General features: G+C 41.3%; 2 protein-coding genes across 2 annotated transcripts; one reads left to right on the top strand and one right to left on the bottom strand.

Annotated features, from left to right (window-relative positions):
* Positions 1-745: 745 nt before the first annotated feature.
* zgc:158403 (tetratricopeptide repeat protein 39A) lies at positions 746-9,516 on the top strand. Its single transcript, XM_044100286.1, has 9 exons — positions 746-1,035; positions 2,478-2,582; positions 3,100-3,231; positions 4,457-4,588; positions 5,790-5,958; positions 6,041-6,152; positions 6,799-6,913; positions 8,125-8,241; positions 8,918-9,516. The coding sequence occupies exons 1-9, from the start codon at positions 1,001-1,003 to the stop codon at positions 9,021-9,023; spliced, it is 1,023 nt and encodes a 340-aa protein (XP_043956221.1). The 5' UTR covers positions 746-1,000; the 3' UTR covers positions 9,024-9,516.
* A 351-nt stretch (positions 9,517-9,867) lies between these two features.
* gadd45gip1 (growth arrest and DNA-damage-inducible, gamma interacting protein 1) lies at positions 9,868-11,842 on the bottom strand. Its single transcript, XM_044099314.1, has 2 exons — positions 11,263-11,842; positions 9,868-10,445 (listed from the first exon to the last, which is right to left on the bottom strand). The coding sequence occupies exons 1-2, from the start codon at positions 11,661-11,663 to the stop codon at positions 10,163-10,165; spliced, it is 684 nt and encodes a 227-aa protein (XP_043955249.1). The 5' UTR covers positions 11,664-11,842; the 3' UTR covers positions 9,868-10,162.
* Between the last annotated feature and the right edge of the window lie 2,438 nt (positions 11,843-14,280).

Below are 14,280 nucleotides of genomic sequence, written 5' to 3'. Positions count from 1 at the left end.
AGCCGGGCCCAGGCGCCAAAGATTTAAATCATACTGTCATTAAACTTTTCTAATGGTTACCCTTTGTCTGTCTGAGTCTCTACAGATTGAATTAGCACCACCACCAAATCTGGGAGTTTGACTACAAAAAAAAAAAAAAAAAACCACAAAAAACGCACAAAATCCAATCACAGATATTTATTAATATTTTTACTGTTTAATGGGTTTTATCAATGCATTCTGGTCCAACAGGCCCGTTAAGAACATTCAGATTTCCGATATATGGCCCACAGTGAAACTGAGTTTGACGCCCTGTTCTATCTTATCGCTTCTCAGAAACGTGTATTATTTAATTCCACCTCGTTTTGAAAACTAAAAACATGAAAAGTATCGACTGAGTCAGCGTCAGTGCTTCACACAGCCTTGTCGCTCATCGCACAGATGTGACAACATCGCCCTCAAGTGTCTGCGGTTCGAAATTACATCTGAACCGCTGAGCGCCTGGTTGTTTATTTAGGCATCAGAAGCCGCGTCAGCTTTCTACATTACATGAATTATTACAACTTCATTTCAACCAATAAAATTATCACAACAAGAATGAAAGCAAAATTAGTTTAATACAGGAAAGATAATAAAAATGTAAAAATTATTTTTACACACTTGATTCTAATATCAAAGCATAAATTCCATGTATTTTTTTGTTTTTTTTGTTAAAATGTTCTCATTAGTTTGGATGAAACTAATGTGCGCGTGTGTGCGTGTGTGTGCGCGCGCGAGGAGCCAGCGAGGAGGAGTCAGCGCGCCTCTACTGCGCACGCTCCAACAGTTAAGATCCGCACAGATGAGCGCGTGCCTTCACCTCTGAATGCTCTGCCAGAATTTGATCGAGAGAAAACCTGTTTCTATGTAGCTCCTCAGAGCTCCGCGTCTAGTCGGATATGCGGAACTCTTCCTGAATGCGGACAGGATCTGCTGTTGGCTTCCTAACAGGTGTTCGCGGCGCGGCGCCCGCAGAGGGATCATGTCCAATGGGAAAGACCCAAATGCTGCGGAGAAGTAAGTTCAGACTTCACAGGAGAAGGAAAGAAAAACTTTTTTGGGGAGGAGGATGGGTGGAAAAAGTTTTTTGTTTATTTTTGACGTTTCCGCTCTCTCGAGTTCGCTGACAGCTTTCTTGTGTTCGAGCTTTGGGAAAGACGCTCCTTTTTTTTTTTTTTTTTTTGACGACGTGCAGGGACAATCTTCACTGGCATCTGGAAAGCGTTCCAGTCCTCATGATCCCGCATACCGATTCATTAAACTGTTAGAAACGGGAGAGAGAGAAAGCGGAGTTGCTGTTCCAGGAAGCAGGTTGCGTGCCTTCAGTTAGTGGAGCAGAAAGTGTTTACGAGAAGGAACCAAGTTGGAGAGAATTGATGATAGATGGGATTTAAAACATGATTGCTTTATTTGTATGCGACCCTCCATGTTTGTTGTTATGCGGTACTTTAAAGCACCGCATGTCTTCGGTTCAGTTTTATTCGATATAACCGATCAAAGGTGCTCCCAAGGCTAAAGTGGCTCAAAAGACTGACATTTCACTCCGAATGTAGATGTAAAAGCTAAAGATGACAGAATTTTTTTAAAGCTATTTTAAAATTTTCCTCCAAAGATTTCAGAAATTGAACGATGACACACAGGAAGTCTTTATTGTTTATTACTTTCTTAGTAACAGTTTGACAATTGCACTATTTTTTTAAGTGCAATTGTCATAATTATTTAATTTTTGGTAGTTCGATATCAACACTTTTGATAAGAAATTAAATAAAACGGTTCAGTCCTAACTTAATCCTCATTGTTCAGGTCATATTACTTCTTTGGTTTGTGCCCCCGTGTTAAAAATACAAAACAAACAATAACAAACAATCTGAATTGTTTTGTAATTAAATCCCAAAACATTTGCAACATAGTTCTGAACCTTTTGCATGTATCCTAACAAAGTGTCCTGGCGACCGTTTCCCTGACAACCAAGGCTAAGATGCTCATACAAGGTTGTTTTTTCCTATTTATGAAAAAACAACCGTGCCTTCAGTCAGAGGCTTCTTCAGACTCGCTGCAATACTGACCGCTACAGGCGTTCCTTCCTGTCCACATCTATCATCATTGTCATCATTAACTCTTTGAAGAAAATGATCAGATATGAATTTCAAAAACATTTGATTTTCCTCCAGAATCAATAAAGTATTTTTGAAGCGAAGTGAATATCTTACCTCTGAAAGGCTAAGCTAACAGTAGAAAGTTATTCAACGGTACTGATGACTGTTGTAAAAAAAAAAAATACTGCTCTCGGTTTATTTTATCATGCGACAAATTGATTTATTGCTTATTGTGACAGCGCTGAATAAACATGCAGGCTTATAAGTGCGTATACTGCAACACCATCCCCCCCTCCTCCCTCCTCCCCCGTCTCACTTCAGTCATATCTCTCTTGCTCATCTTTGCGCCCGTTTGTGCTGTAGTTCCTCTGAGATGACCCTGAAAGCGAGTCTGGATGAGTGCATGGAGGCCCTGGATCTCTTCCTTAACAACCACTTCAACGAGAGCCTGGAGAGGCTGCGGCCAAGGTAACGCTAATCCCGCTCCACCACCTACAGTCGGCCGGCTCTCACCGTTAAAAAAATAAAAATAAAAAGCCACCTCTAAGCCCTGCGGTAGTAGTGTTCACAGCATGATGTCAGCAAGTATTCAGCTTCTGCTGCCGTCTTCAGACTCTTTTTCTTTTTTCTTTCTTTCTTTTTTGTTGTTGTTGTTGTTGTTGTGGCTTGAGCCCTGAAACTCAGCGGCCCGGCCGACGGGCTTTAGGTCTCCAGGATATCAAGTGTTTGCTGAAGCTGACGCCCAAGACCCGCCTGACTCAACAAGGCTGCGGAGCGTCAACCGTGCAGTGCAAACACGTTGCACAAGACGGAGCGGATAGAAAGGAACGACCAGTGGGGGGGAAGATACCTGGCCTCTTATCTGGCCTACGCAGGAAAATGCGCCGGCCGAACAGCGTCTGAGCCGAGCCGCGTTTGTTCACAGCCAGAGGTGGAGAGGTGTTTGATCCTGTGGTCTTGTGTTGCTCCCGTTTTTTGCTTTTAGAGTCCAGGAGAGCATGTACCATGCTCTGATCTACGCCACGGTGCTGGAGATGCAGGCCATGATGACCTTTCAGCACGACGACATCACCAACGCGGGGGACACCATGAAGAGCGCCCAGGAGGTCTGCCAGAGGTCAGCCTGGTCCTACGTGCACACCGTCACAGCGCCTCTTTTATTTTGCTGTTGTGCTCAGCGAATTGTGGAGGCGCAATTACATTTATTGCTTTGCTGTGACCATGCATGCAAACTTGTATTTTGCATTTGTGCTTATCCCCGTTGAGATAAGCGTCAATTGTTGGACAATCGGTCTATTAAAAAAAGCCAGAAGTCACTACCATAAAAAAAAATGAATAAAAGAATACAGAGGAGCAGAGGAAAATGTTGGATCTAGTCATAGAACTGTGTTTAGATCGAAACATCATCAGTAGTTTGTCCAGTGAGCAGAGAGAAATGTCTCACAGCTCTGAGCCGGAACCTGCATTCAACTTGTCTTTGGCTTTTATGTTCATCTTCAGACTGGCATTCTTACCTTGAGGCACAATGTCCGCCTGCACTCCCATTTCTTTACAGCTGTAGTATGTAACTTTTATTTAAAATTTCTATTTTTACATATTTGTTTCAGTCCAGTGAGACACATAATCTGGAAAAAACTGAGCTCATGTTTTCTGCTAGTGCTAAGAGACAGCCAATCAGAGCTAGGAGGAGGGGCTTATCGCTGTCAACCACCCTCTGAGTAGTGCTGTTTATTCCTCCTCCTTTCTATCTGCTACACTGCAGCTAGCATAGCAAGTTGCATGTTGATGATGGCAGGTAAACAGTTTTTCTGTTTCTCTGCTAGCATATTGAGCAGCACGTACAGAAAGTTAATTGACAGCACTAAGCCCCTCCTCCGGGCTCTGATTGGTTGTTTTTGACCAGGAGCTGTGCCTTTCTTCAGATGGAAATAGCAGCTGAGGGAGAAGATGGAAAAGATTGAACTTTTCACAGATTGTCTCATATTGTCACAACAACTTTAATAAATATGCAAAAGACATTTTGTACAAGTTGCACTGTACCTTTAAATGGAGCATGTGTAGAAATTCAGTTTTAAATTGGCTATAATTTCAACCAATTTGAATTGTAACTTTAAATTGGTTGAAATTTAAAGCCTGCTGTGAAAATAATGATGCCATTTTAGATAGGAGGACAAAAAATGTTGCTGATTCCAACCTGACCCTGATTTGAGGGAGAATATATGAGCTCATATTTGCTTTGAATCTGATGTATTTATATTTTGACAATTATTTCTACCAATCCTTCATGATGTAACATTTCTGTACTTTGAGTTCGCTTTTCTATTTATTAATTTTTTTTACAGGTTTCGACGGAAATCCCAGGGTTTGGCAAACAAATCAGTCGGAGAGTCTCTTTCTGAAGGTAAAAGATGCAGGAACTCCCAGCTGTCACATGTTACTGAGGAAGAATCAGAGAGTTCTGAGATGAATGACATGTACTGAAATGAGTGAGAATTTTATTTTTTAAATAAATCTTTTTAAAAAAAGAGAGAGAAGTGTTTTGTTTTCTACGGAGCCCCGCAGGGAACATGGGGAAAAATGTTTCTTTTGCATTGCCTCAAAATCTTTTGCGTTCCCTACTGTTCAATACGGTATTTTGTATATAAAAAATAAAAATAAAAATACACATGATGTATATGAAAGCAGATGTCTTCTTCCTTGAGAGAAGAAACTGCATCAAATGTCAGTTTAAAATTTCTAATACATACACATTTAAAGAGCCTCAGTTAAAACCTGTTCATTATTAATTATTATTATTATTATTAACTCTTTGATGCACAAAACTGACTGAAAATCGATTTATTCACTGCATGTTTATGTCTGTTTGCGGTGGAACTGCACACCTGAACGACCCTTTAATAACCATTCAGACCAACACAAGAAAGACACAATCAAAACTGTCAGATGATTTTATTACCCTCTTATAATTACCCAGAAATAGTCCAAATAGTCTGGATGGGTTTTTTTTTTCTTTCTTTCTACTTGCGTAAAGTTTCTGTTTATAGGTTTGTGGTGCATTTCTATACTAAAGAAAAGATTATAAAACTTTAGATATTGCACAACAAGATATTAGCATGCATGGAAAAACCTCACAAAAGCCTGATATTATAACAGAAAGTAATATGACCACCGTTAGAAACTGTCAATATTTAGTTATGCCGCATGAACGGATCAGAACGCAAAACCTACTGTGAGGGAATGCAAAAGTTTTGCAAGGTAACAGAAACAAACAAACAAACAAACAAAAGCTCCATGTCCTTATGGGACTCCGTAGTTTTCAGCCCCTCTGAGTCAATAGGCTACACCATCTTTCTCTGCAGTTTTAAAGTGATGATTATGAGATTGGCATAATCAAAGTTCTGATTATGAGAACCTGGAGAAACAATTTTGTATCTCTAAATGATGATCTTGAATCTTATAATTATGACCTTGAGAAGCAAAATGATGATTTTTTTCTATCTCGTGATTATGACTCTAAATCTCAAAATTAGGACTTTGAATCTCGTCATCATGACTTTGCATGTCATAATTATGACACTGAAAGTCGAAATTATGACTTCTTGTTGGGCTAGCATTGTTTTTCTTTCATGGCAGATAAGGTCTACCATAATTTTTTTTTTCCCCCCCAACCTAAAGTAACACTTCGATTCTAAATCTGTTTCAATCTCCTTCCCTTTTCTTCAGACAAGTACCGACCCTCAAGCAGAAGATAGCAGGCAAGTCTCCTCCGACGGAAAAGTTTGCGATCCGTAAAGCCCGACGCTACAAGTCTCCCAACCCGGTCAGGCTGCCGGTGCCGGTTCTGGTGAGTCAGAAAGCATGAAAAGGATCAGAGAAACCCACACGGACAGTTCTGTTTGACTCACGTCACGCCTGCGCAATCACAGGAGATGATGTACATGTGGAACGGCTTCAGCATGATCAGCAAGCGGCCAGAGCTGACCGAGGGGATGATGCAGACTCTGGTGGAGGCAGAGCGCACTCTGCTGGAATCTCCCGGTATCGCAGCTTGTCACACAACATCACTGGAGTTTTAGTTTGGGGAGAAACTTGTTACATTTACTCAATTACATTCACTTTTGTAACTTTAAAATAACAATAATAGTAAAATTTTAAAAAGTACTTTTTGGAGTATTTTACTACACTGTACTTTTTTTACTTTTACTTAAGTCGCTGAAATGAGTGAGAATTTATTTTATTATGAAGTACTTTTACTCTTACTTGAGTAACATTTCTGGATTTTAACCAAAGAAATCACCAGGTGCAGGCGCACACCTGCAGTTTTAATAAAAGTTTTATGAGGTTTTTTTTTATTAATAAAACTGATTTGGAAAATTTTTTATCTTGCCTAATTTATTTTTTATTTTTTTACGTTTTAAGAATTATTGTCATTTTCGTCCTTAAAAAAACAAAATTGCCACTCAGCTTTATATTTTGTTCCGTCTGATGATGTAACTTTGAGAAATTAAATTACTGATAATTTGATCAGTTACTCAGTACTTGAGTAGACTTTTTACCAAATACTTTTCCTAATTTCCTGTGTGGCTACTTTTCACTTTTACTTGAGCAAAAGTGAGTTGAAGAAGTGCTGCTCTTACTTGAGTGCCGCTTTTGGTTCTAGGACATGCTCTCATTTATTTTGCAGAGCACGAATACCTGGTCGACGACCGCTGCTTGATCCACATGCTGAAGGGTTTGTGCTTTAAGAACCAGGGGATCCTGCAGGCTGCTGAGGAGTGCTTCAACAAGGTCTGCTCCAGGTGGGCTCAGTTCAGATTCTCACTGTGAGAACAAGAGCAACTTTCTTTGAAACCCTCACAGATCATTTGATAAGAGAACTCCTAAGAAATGAAAGCAGCTTTTCCCTGCTTGAGTTTTCTCACACTGTAAATATTTGCCCGGCAAATATTAGCCTGGCATCAATGTCCGACGTGGAATGCTCGTACTTTTAAAAAGCAGCAGTGCCTTGCAAAAGCATTTCTACCTCGTGTAAATTACTGACTTGAATCCATTTTACTGGGATTTTATGTTGACCAACTCAAACTAGCTGATTTTATTTTTTTTTCTCCGAGAAATAAAAATCAGTAAAGTGTGTCTCTATCAGGTTTGTACCTGGGGTTTGCCTTCCTTCACGTCTCTGCTCCGTCTGGAATTTCTCCCGTTGATGTTGATCCTCTGTTGTAATTTCAACAGAGCCGATCAGCGAACAGAAGAAGTTGAGAACGTTGATGTTAATTTTTGCTGTTTTAGAATCGTGGCCTGCCTGTAGTTTTAGCAGACTGAAGTGAAACACGTTCAGTTCGTGTCGGCCACGCTTCACAAACATTGAGTTGGCAGAAACAGTCGTCTGGTTCAGCTCTGCACTTCCCTCTCCGCACTAAAGGATTGTTGTTTACGGCGCAGACGATTTCTGGTTAGCTGCTTTTTAGCAACGAACTGGCCGTTGCATGCATCACAAACAAAAGTCAGCGACTGGGTACAATTTAAAACTTCAACAGAGTGTATGCCTCTAGGAACCAATCGTTTCTCAATAGATGAGAGTTCGGATCCTCTGTAGGAAGCAAACCGTAGAAAAAGAGGCTTTTTTTCATTCTATAAAACAGACTAGACTGGCTGGAAAGGGTCCAGGCACATCGAATCTTAAATCTCAGGCAGGACTTTCGCAGCTCCTGTCGTATGTTTAGGGTCATTGTCCTGCTGGATGGTGACCCTTTGAGTCTTGAATCTTTTCTCAACCTCTATTGTCTTCCTATCAACTCTGACCAACGTCCTGAGACCATAAACTACATAATTTACATTAAATTTTGCAGTTGTAACGTCATAAAATGCATCAAAGTTCAACATATCTGAATGCATGAAAACTCTGCTGCCATCGTAACGTAACATAACCACTGATGTCTTTAATCCCTGCGGTCTGTTTAAAACACTTGTTTACCGCAGGTTGTCTTTGCTGATCTCTTTGTGTTTTTAGTGAAAAGAAGATTAAGTTTGATCACTACCTGGTGCCCAACGCTCTGGTGGAGCTCAGTCTGCTTTACATCGACCAAGGCAGGAGAGATGCGGCTATCAAGATACTCCATAAAGTCAAGTAAGTAAGACATGCTTAGCCTGAAACATGACATGGTTCCATGGTATTACTGCAAATCTTGGACATAAGAATGTACAACAGGATGTCATTCCTTCTATTTTAAACAGAAAAGCAACACTAGTCATGTTACTATTGGATTATTGGAATATGTAGAATATTATGGTTGCAATAATCTATAATTATTGACTATCAATGTTTTTGTATTTAGAAATCTTTCCATTAATTAAAATTGGTGGCGTCCAAATACCGTATATGGCCCCGACACCAGCGTCAAATACTGGTACTCATAAAACAAGCCGGTGCTCCAAACTGATCCGCTCAGAAACATTTCATACCAGGTGGTTATGGAAATTCAACAAGAAGCTATTTGCTGACCTTCCAAAAAAAAAAAAGCCCATCAGAGTTTTCTATTGCCATTTAAAAAAAAACATCAAATGGAAAACATTTGGTTAAACTTTCACTGTGACTGACTGAGTAGCGAAGCAGGGTGAAGCCGCAAGCGCAGCGTGCTGTTCTTGTTCCAATCTAACCAACGTCTCTTTAAATGCTCCTCTATTTAAAATGACATGAATTATCTGTGAATAACACTAACTTGTGCTCATCCGGACTTACTTGCGGGATGCAGGGATTTCTTTTAGAAACATGAACTAGCTCGACCTGCTCTTGTGTCCCTCAGGCACAACTACAAGGACTACTCCATGGAGTCCAGGACTCTGTTCAGGATCCACGCTGCTCTGGCCAAACTCAAGGCGAACCCTGAGGAGGAAGACAGCCAGATGTGACGGAAGAGACCAGACTGCTCGTTACGGACCGTTTTAACCCGTAGTGTACTTACAGCAAACCTGACTTTTACATACGACAGACAGTCGGGTTCCAGTCATGAAGGTGTTTTTTTGTGCGGTCACTGTGATTTACAGAGGAGCGCTGCTCAGACAGACAGCAGCAGAGCTGGGATTTTCACTACCTGTCACGGGCGAACACACACCTGAGTGTACATATGCAAGTTATTTTATTCAACGGAGAAGGTTTTACGGTTTATAATGACAATGAATCTTTACTAATTGAGCTTATTTTAGAGAAATCAAAGGCATTGTGAGGTTTATTCAAACGTGTTGTTGTGCTGTGTTCTTCTTGAAGAGAAGGGAAGAATCGGTGGGGAACTGTAAACTGCAGTAGCTACCATTAAAGTGACTATGTGTCATTTTTAATAGTGTGATGCATTGTGGGAAACTGTTGGTCACTGATACACCTTAATAAAATCCACTGCAAACATGTGGAAGAAGGTTTTCTCTGATCAGACGAGAACAAAATCAAACATTTTGACCATTGGTCGTTCGTAGAGATTTCCTACAGAGCTGCTCTAATTGATGGTTCTATCAAATATTGACTCAAGAGGATTAGTACAAATCCAAGCCACGTGTTTTAGACAAAAAAAAAAAAATCCCCCTACTTCACAAGGATACAAAACTCTGAAGGTTGTCGGAAAATGTGATGAAGCTACAAGAGTTTGAATACTGTCCTAAAACCATCAGTAAGTTTTAGATTTATTAGGATATTTGACATGCTGCAAGTTAGCTTGTTGTGTTGATCTCCCCTTTTTTTTAAAAAAGAGTTCAAACAAGGTGATGATTTGGAAGAATTATATTTTGTTCTAAAGTCTGTACACATGAGAAGATGGTGAAAATACAAAGAAACAAAAAGAAAAAATTGTTTTCCATCATCAAAGAAGATATTGAATCACAAAAGAAGGACTGCAATGGCTTGTAAAGTCCACTTTCTAGCGCAATAAATACAAACATAGCAACATGTCGCCAGTTTAGTATACACAGTTGTAAAAACACAATTCCAGCCATGACTGATTAAACCAGAATTGAGTTTTTGTTGTTTATACTGACACCATGTGTTGCTGAAAACTCCAGTTCTAGGGCTGGGCAGCAGGGGGCGCTGCAGCCTGCTCCCCCTTCTGCCTGCGCTTCAGCAGTTTCCGTTTCTTCTTATCTTCCTTCTCTATCTCGGCGACCATCTCCAGGAACTTGGGGCTGCGGGGGTCCACGTTGTACCCGAAGCGTTCCCGCGCCTCGGCCAGCAGCTTGGCTTTCCGCTCCTTCTCCTCCTTCAGCTTCTGCTTGGCCTCTCGCTTTTCCCTACGCCAGTCTTCCACCATCTTGGGCATCTTGGCCATGTTCGCCGCTATGAGCTTCTCCCTGTGGCGAAAAAAAACACAAAAGAAATCAGTCGGTGCCGCCCAATAAACACAGCAGGCGCTAACATCAGAGCTAGAGCGGAGTTTTGTTTTTCCCCTGTTAAATCTTTATTCATATAACACCGACAAATCAGATTACATTTAAATTATATTTGACTTTTCATTTTTTGTCACAGTACAACCGCAAACATCAATGGAAGGAAATGTTTTTACTTTTATAATCACAAATATCTGAACGCTACGGAGCGCATTGGTCAACACCATGATGCTGCCACCACCGTGCTTCCCCACTGGGTAGGTTTGGAGCAGAGCCTTACGGCTTCCATTTCCAGTTTCAAACGATGCATTTACAAAATACACTGAAAGATTAATGTGTCAAATATATCAAAAGAGTTTGATCTGTTTACCATGAACTTTGCTTGACTGGTTTTTCCCACTCCGCAACGTCTGACTACTAATCCAGTACAAGGATTACTGCCGTTTTATTTTATTTAATTGTTGTTTCTACTTACTAACGGATATTTAAAATTTTACACAAAGTATCCTGAAATAAAACTAAACGTTCGGGTTTTATGAATGACAGAGAAATGCGAAGTACAGGCAAATTATACATAATTACAATAATGCGAGTAAATGTAACGTGTTACTTTCCACTCCATATTCAAGTTTATGATTGTAACATAAAGGATGAAACGTTTCAGGGGGTATGAATACTTTGCAATGCGCTGTAACCTCCTTCACAGAAAAAGTTGCACAAAGTGAAGAACAAACAAAAACGAGAGAAATTAACCAATCAGAGCAGCTGTAGTGTGACTTACTTCGCGAGCCTCTTCTCGGTTTCCTCCTTCTCTCTAGTCTCTATGTTCTTCAGCATAACTTCCAAAGGTGGGTGCCACTCTTTTTCCTCCGCTATAATCTTCTCCAGCTCCACGGGAGACGGCCACAGAGAGGCGGGGGCGATGCCCGAGGCTGAGCCGTAGCGGCCGAACAGCTTCCTGTCATACCGAGACGTCTTCTGCCACTCCGGAGTTTCACTGCTCTCCTTGTCGGGGACGTAGGGATCCCGGAGGTTCAGCCTCAGCGGCTTGGGGTTGTAGCTTGCGGTCTGCAACACAAACCCACAGCGGCAGTTCACAGGAAGGATGGCTTTGGACAGGGAAGCTCCCTTTAAAGTCCCACAAAAGGCTGCCGTCCTCTGCACCAACATGGACGCCGCCATCTTTTTTTCTGTTCGCTTCTTCTGGTTCCAAACTCTTTACATTTATTTTTTTTTCTGCGTTTTACCGCCGCCTAGTGGACTGGAGCAAGATGGCGCAAACTGCTTGGAATAATCCATCCATCCATTTTCTTACACCCTTCGTCCCCAGTGGGGTCGGGAGGTGCTGGTTCCTATCTCCAGCTAATGTTCCGGGCGAGAGGCGGGGTCACCCTGGACAGGTCGCCGGTCTGTCGCAGGGCAACACAGAGACATACAGGACAAACAACCACACAGCTTGGAGTAATATTACAAGAAAAACATGAATTAAGTATTTAAATAACTAGTTTCTGGCTTGCTTTACATAAATAAATAAAACATAATGTTAAGATACATTTTCTTTAATTGTAAAGAACTATTATTATTATTATTATTATTATTATTATTATTATTATTATTATTATTATTATTATTATTATTATTATTATTATTATTATTATTATCCATCCGTTTTCTATTCACCCTTGTCCCTAATGGGGTCGGGAGGGTTGCTGGTGCCTATCCCCAGCTAACGTTCTGGGTGAGAGGCGGTGTTCTGTCAGATAGCCATACATGTCAGAATTGCATACATATGGTAAGAGCGCATGCGCACGCATGCGCATTCTGCAGGAGGTCCGCCATATTGAGAGGAGTCGTCAGCTTGTCATACGCGAGAAGAGACACAATAAAAAGTAACTAAATAAATTAAATTTAATGCTGCTGCAGCTGCAGTAAACTACAAAACACGTCCTAAAACACGCCCTGTTTAAATTCACGTCCCCCACTTCCTTAATATTTTTGGGTTGGATAACATGTCTGCTAACTTGGATAGCATGTCGTGTATGAAAACGCAATTTTACCCACTGAAACTGGGGCAAAACCAGTGTTTCACTTTTGAAAAAAATCCTTATCTACGTCATGATTCTATGTTGCTGATTAAATAAAATCATATGGTAATGACAACGTATACATGTCTGAGCTAAGCGTATGACTATCTGACAACGTATTTGACAACGTATGCTGAAACGTATGCAGATCTGACAGATATAGCCATCAGTTTGTCATACGCGTATGACGATCTGACAATGTATGGCTATCTGACAGAACAGCGGGGTTCACCCTGGAGAGGTCGCCAGTCTGTCGCAGGATTATTATTATTATTTTCACCACAATTCCAGTTCCAAACCAAAGCACCGGGGCTCTATCAGACGTTCAGCGGTGCGGTTTTATCTGATTGTAAGTACCGGCGAGCTGAGCTGAAAGTAGCCGTGAGCAGGTGGGCTGCGGTCGGAGCGTCGGAACAAGGGGAGGCGATCTGAAAAGCTTTTAGCGCACTGAAGCATCTCTCTCTCTCTCTCCCTCTCTCTCTCTCTCTCTCTCTCTCTCTCTCTCTCTCTCTCTCTCTCTCTTTCTCTCTCTTTCTCTCTCTCTTTCTCTCTCTCTCTCTCTCTCTCTCTCTCTCTCTCTCTCTCTCTCTCTCTATCTCTGTCTGTCTGTCTGTCTCTCTCTCTCTCTCTCTTGGCTTCTACATCTGATTTCTTTGGAGGACTTTTAGGCCAGAACAAATGGAGGTGCTCTGGAGTGCGGCACTTACAGAGACAGATGTCGCCGCTTTTGTATCGTGGGAGCGCGCGGAGCTCTCCATCGTCATTAAAGATTTAGGGTTCCCATGGCACGAGGGGTGGTGGTGGGGGCTGGGTGGGTGTCGGGGGAAGAGGGGCGGCGAGCTCGCGACTGAAGGTGGGGGTGGGCATGACGGAGGCTTAATTTGGCTTAGGAGCGATCCGGTGCCAAGCCGGGGCTTTAGGGATCGCGTCAACGTCAGTCACAGGCAAATAGGCTTGTTAACAGTTAGGCGATAAGGGATGGTGGCACGTTGACAGGTCTATTTCTGAGTGAGCGCGTGAGTGGGAGGGATGAGGCGTCGAGACGTGTTTAAAGGAAGTTATATAGAACACCTGAAGTGTGACTCGGTTGTGTCGCACATGTTTCTAGGTGGATTCAGCTGGTTGAGAGCACTGCGTTTCTTCCCGGTGTTCAAGTTCCCGCGGTGCGGGAACCCTGCTGGACAGGTTTTGGTTACACTCATTAAGCTCAGCGCGCGAGCCAATCGCAGCCACATTTTGGCCGGTACATATCGTTCATTCAAAATTTAAAGTAAAAAAAAAAAATCTTAAAAGTTTTCTTGGATCTTATCTTATTTTTTTTATTATTATTAATTTGGATTTTCTCCCAATGATACCGAAAAGTGTTGGAAATGTTTTGGTTATGTAGAGAATCCTGCATGACAAGCGGTGGATGAAGTTTATCTGAATTAGTTTTCTTGGTATATGATCAACAACTGTACTTATTTATTTATTTATTTATGATATTTTTTGAGGGGGAAAAAAGGCAATGGTTCAAAACGCGATAGTATGTTCCAGCAGAAATGACCAGCATGCTTTAATAAACAATAAACCAGAAATGAGCGAATGCACTCCACTGGTTATTATCAGTCTGTCCAAAAGCTAAAATGTGATCTTTTTCTGATTCAGTTTCACCCCAGGTTTGTTCAAACCCTCTGCAAATTTAGATTGAAACGTAGCCTATTTTTATTAATGGA

Source organism: Gambusia affinis, linkage group LG19, assembly GCF_019740435.1.
Source record: "Gambusia affinis linkage group LG19, SWU_Gaff_1.0, whole genome shotgun sequence".
Lineage (NCBI taxonomy): Eukaryota > Metazoa > Chordata > Actinopteri > Cyprinodontiformes > Poeciliidae > Gambusia > Gambusia affinis.
The sequence above is the reverse complement of the archived record's forward strand: the minus strand, read 5'-3'. Positions and strand labels throughout refer to the sequence as shown.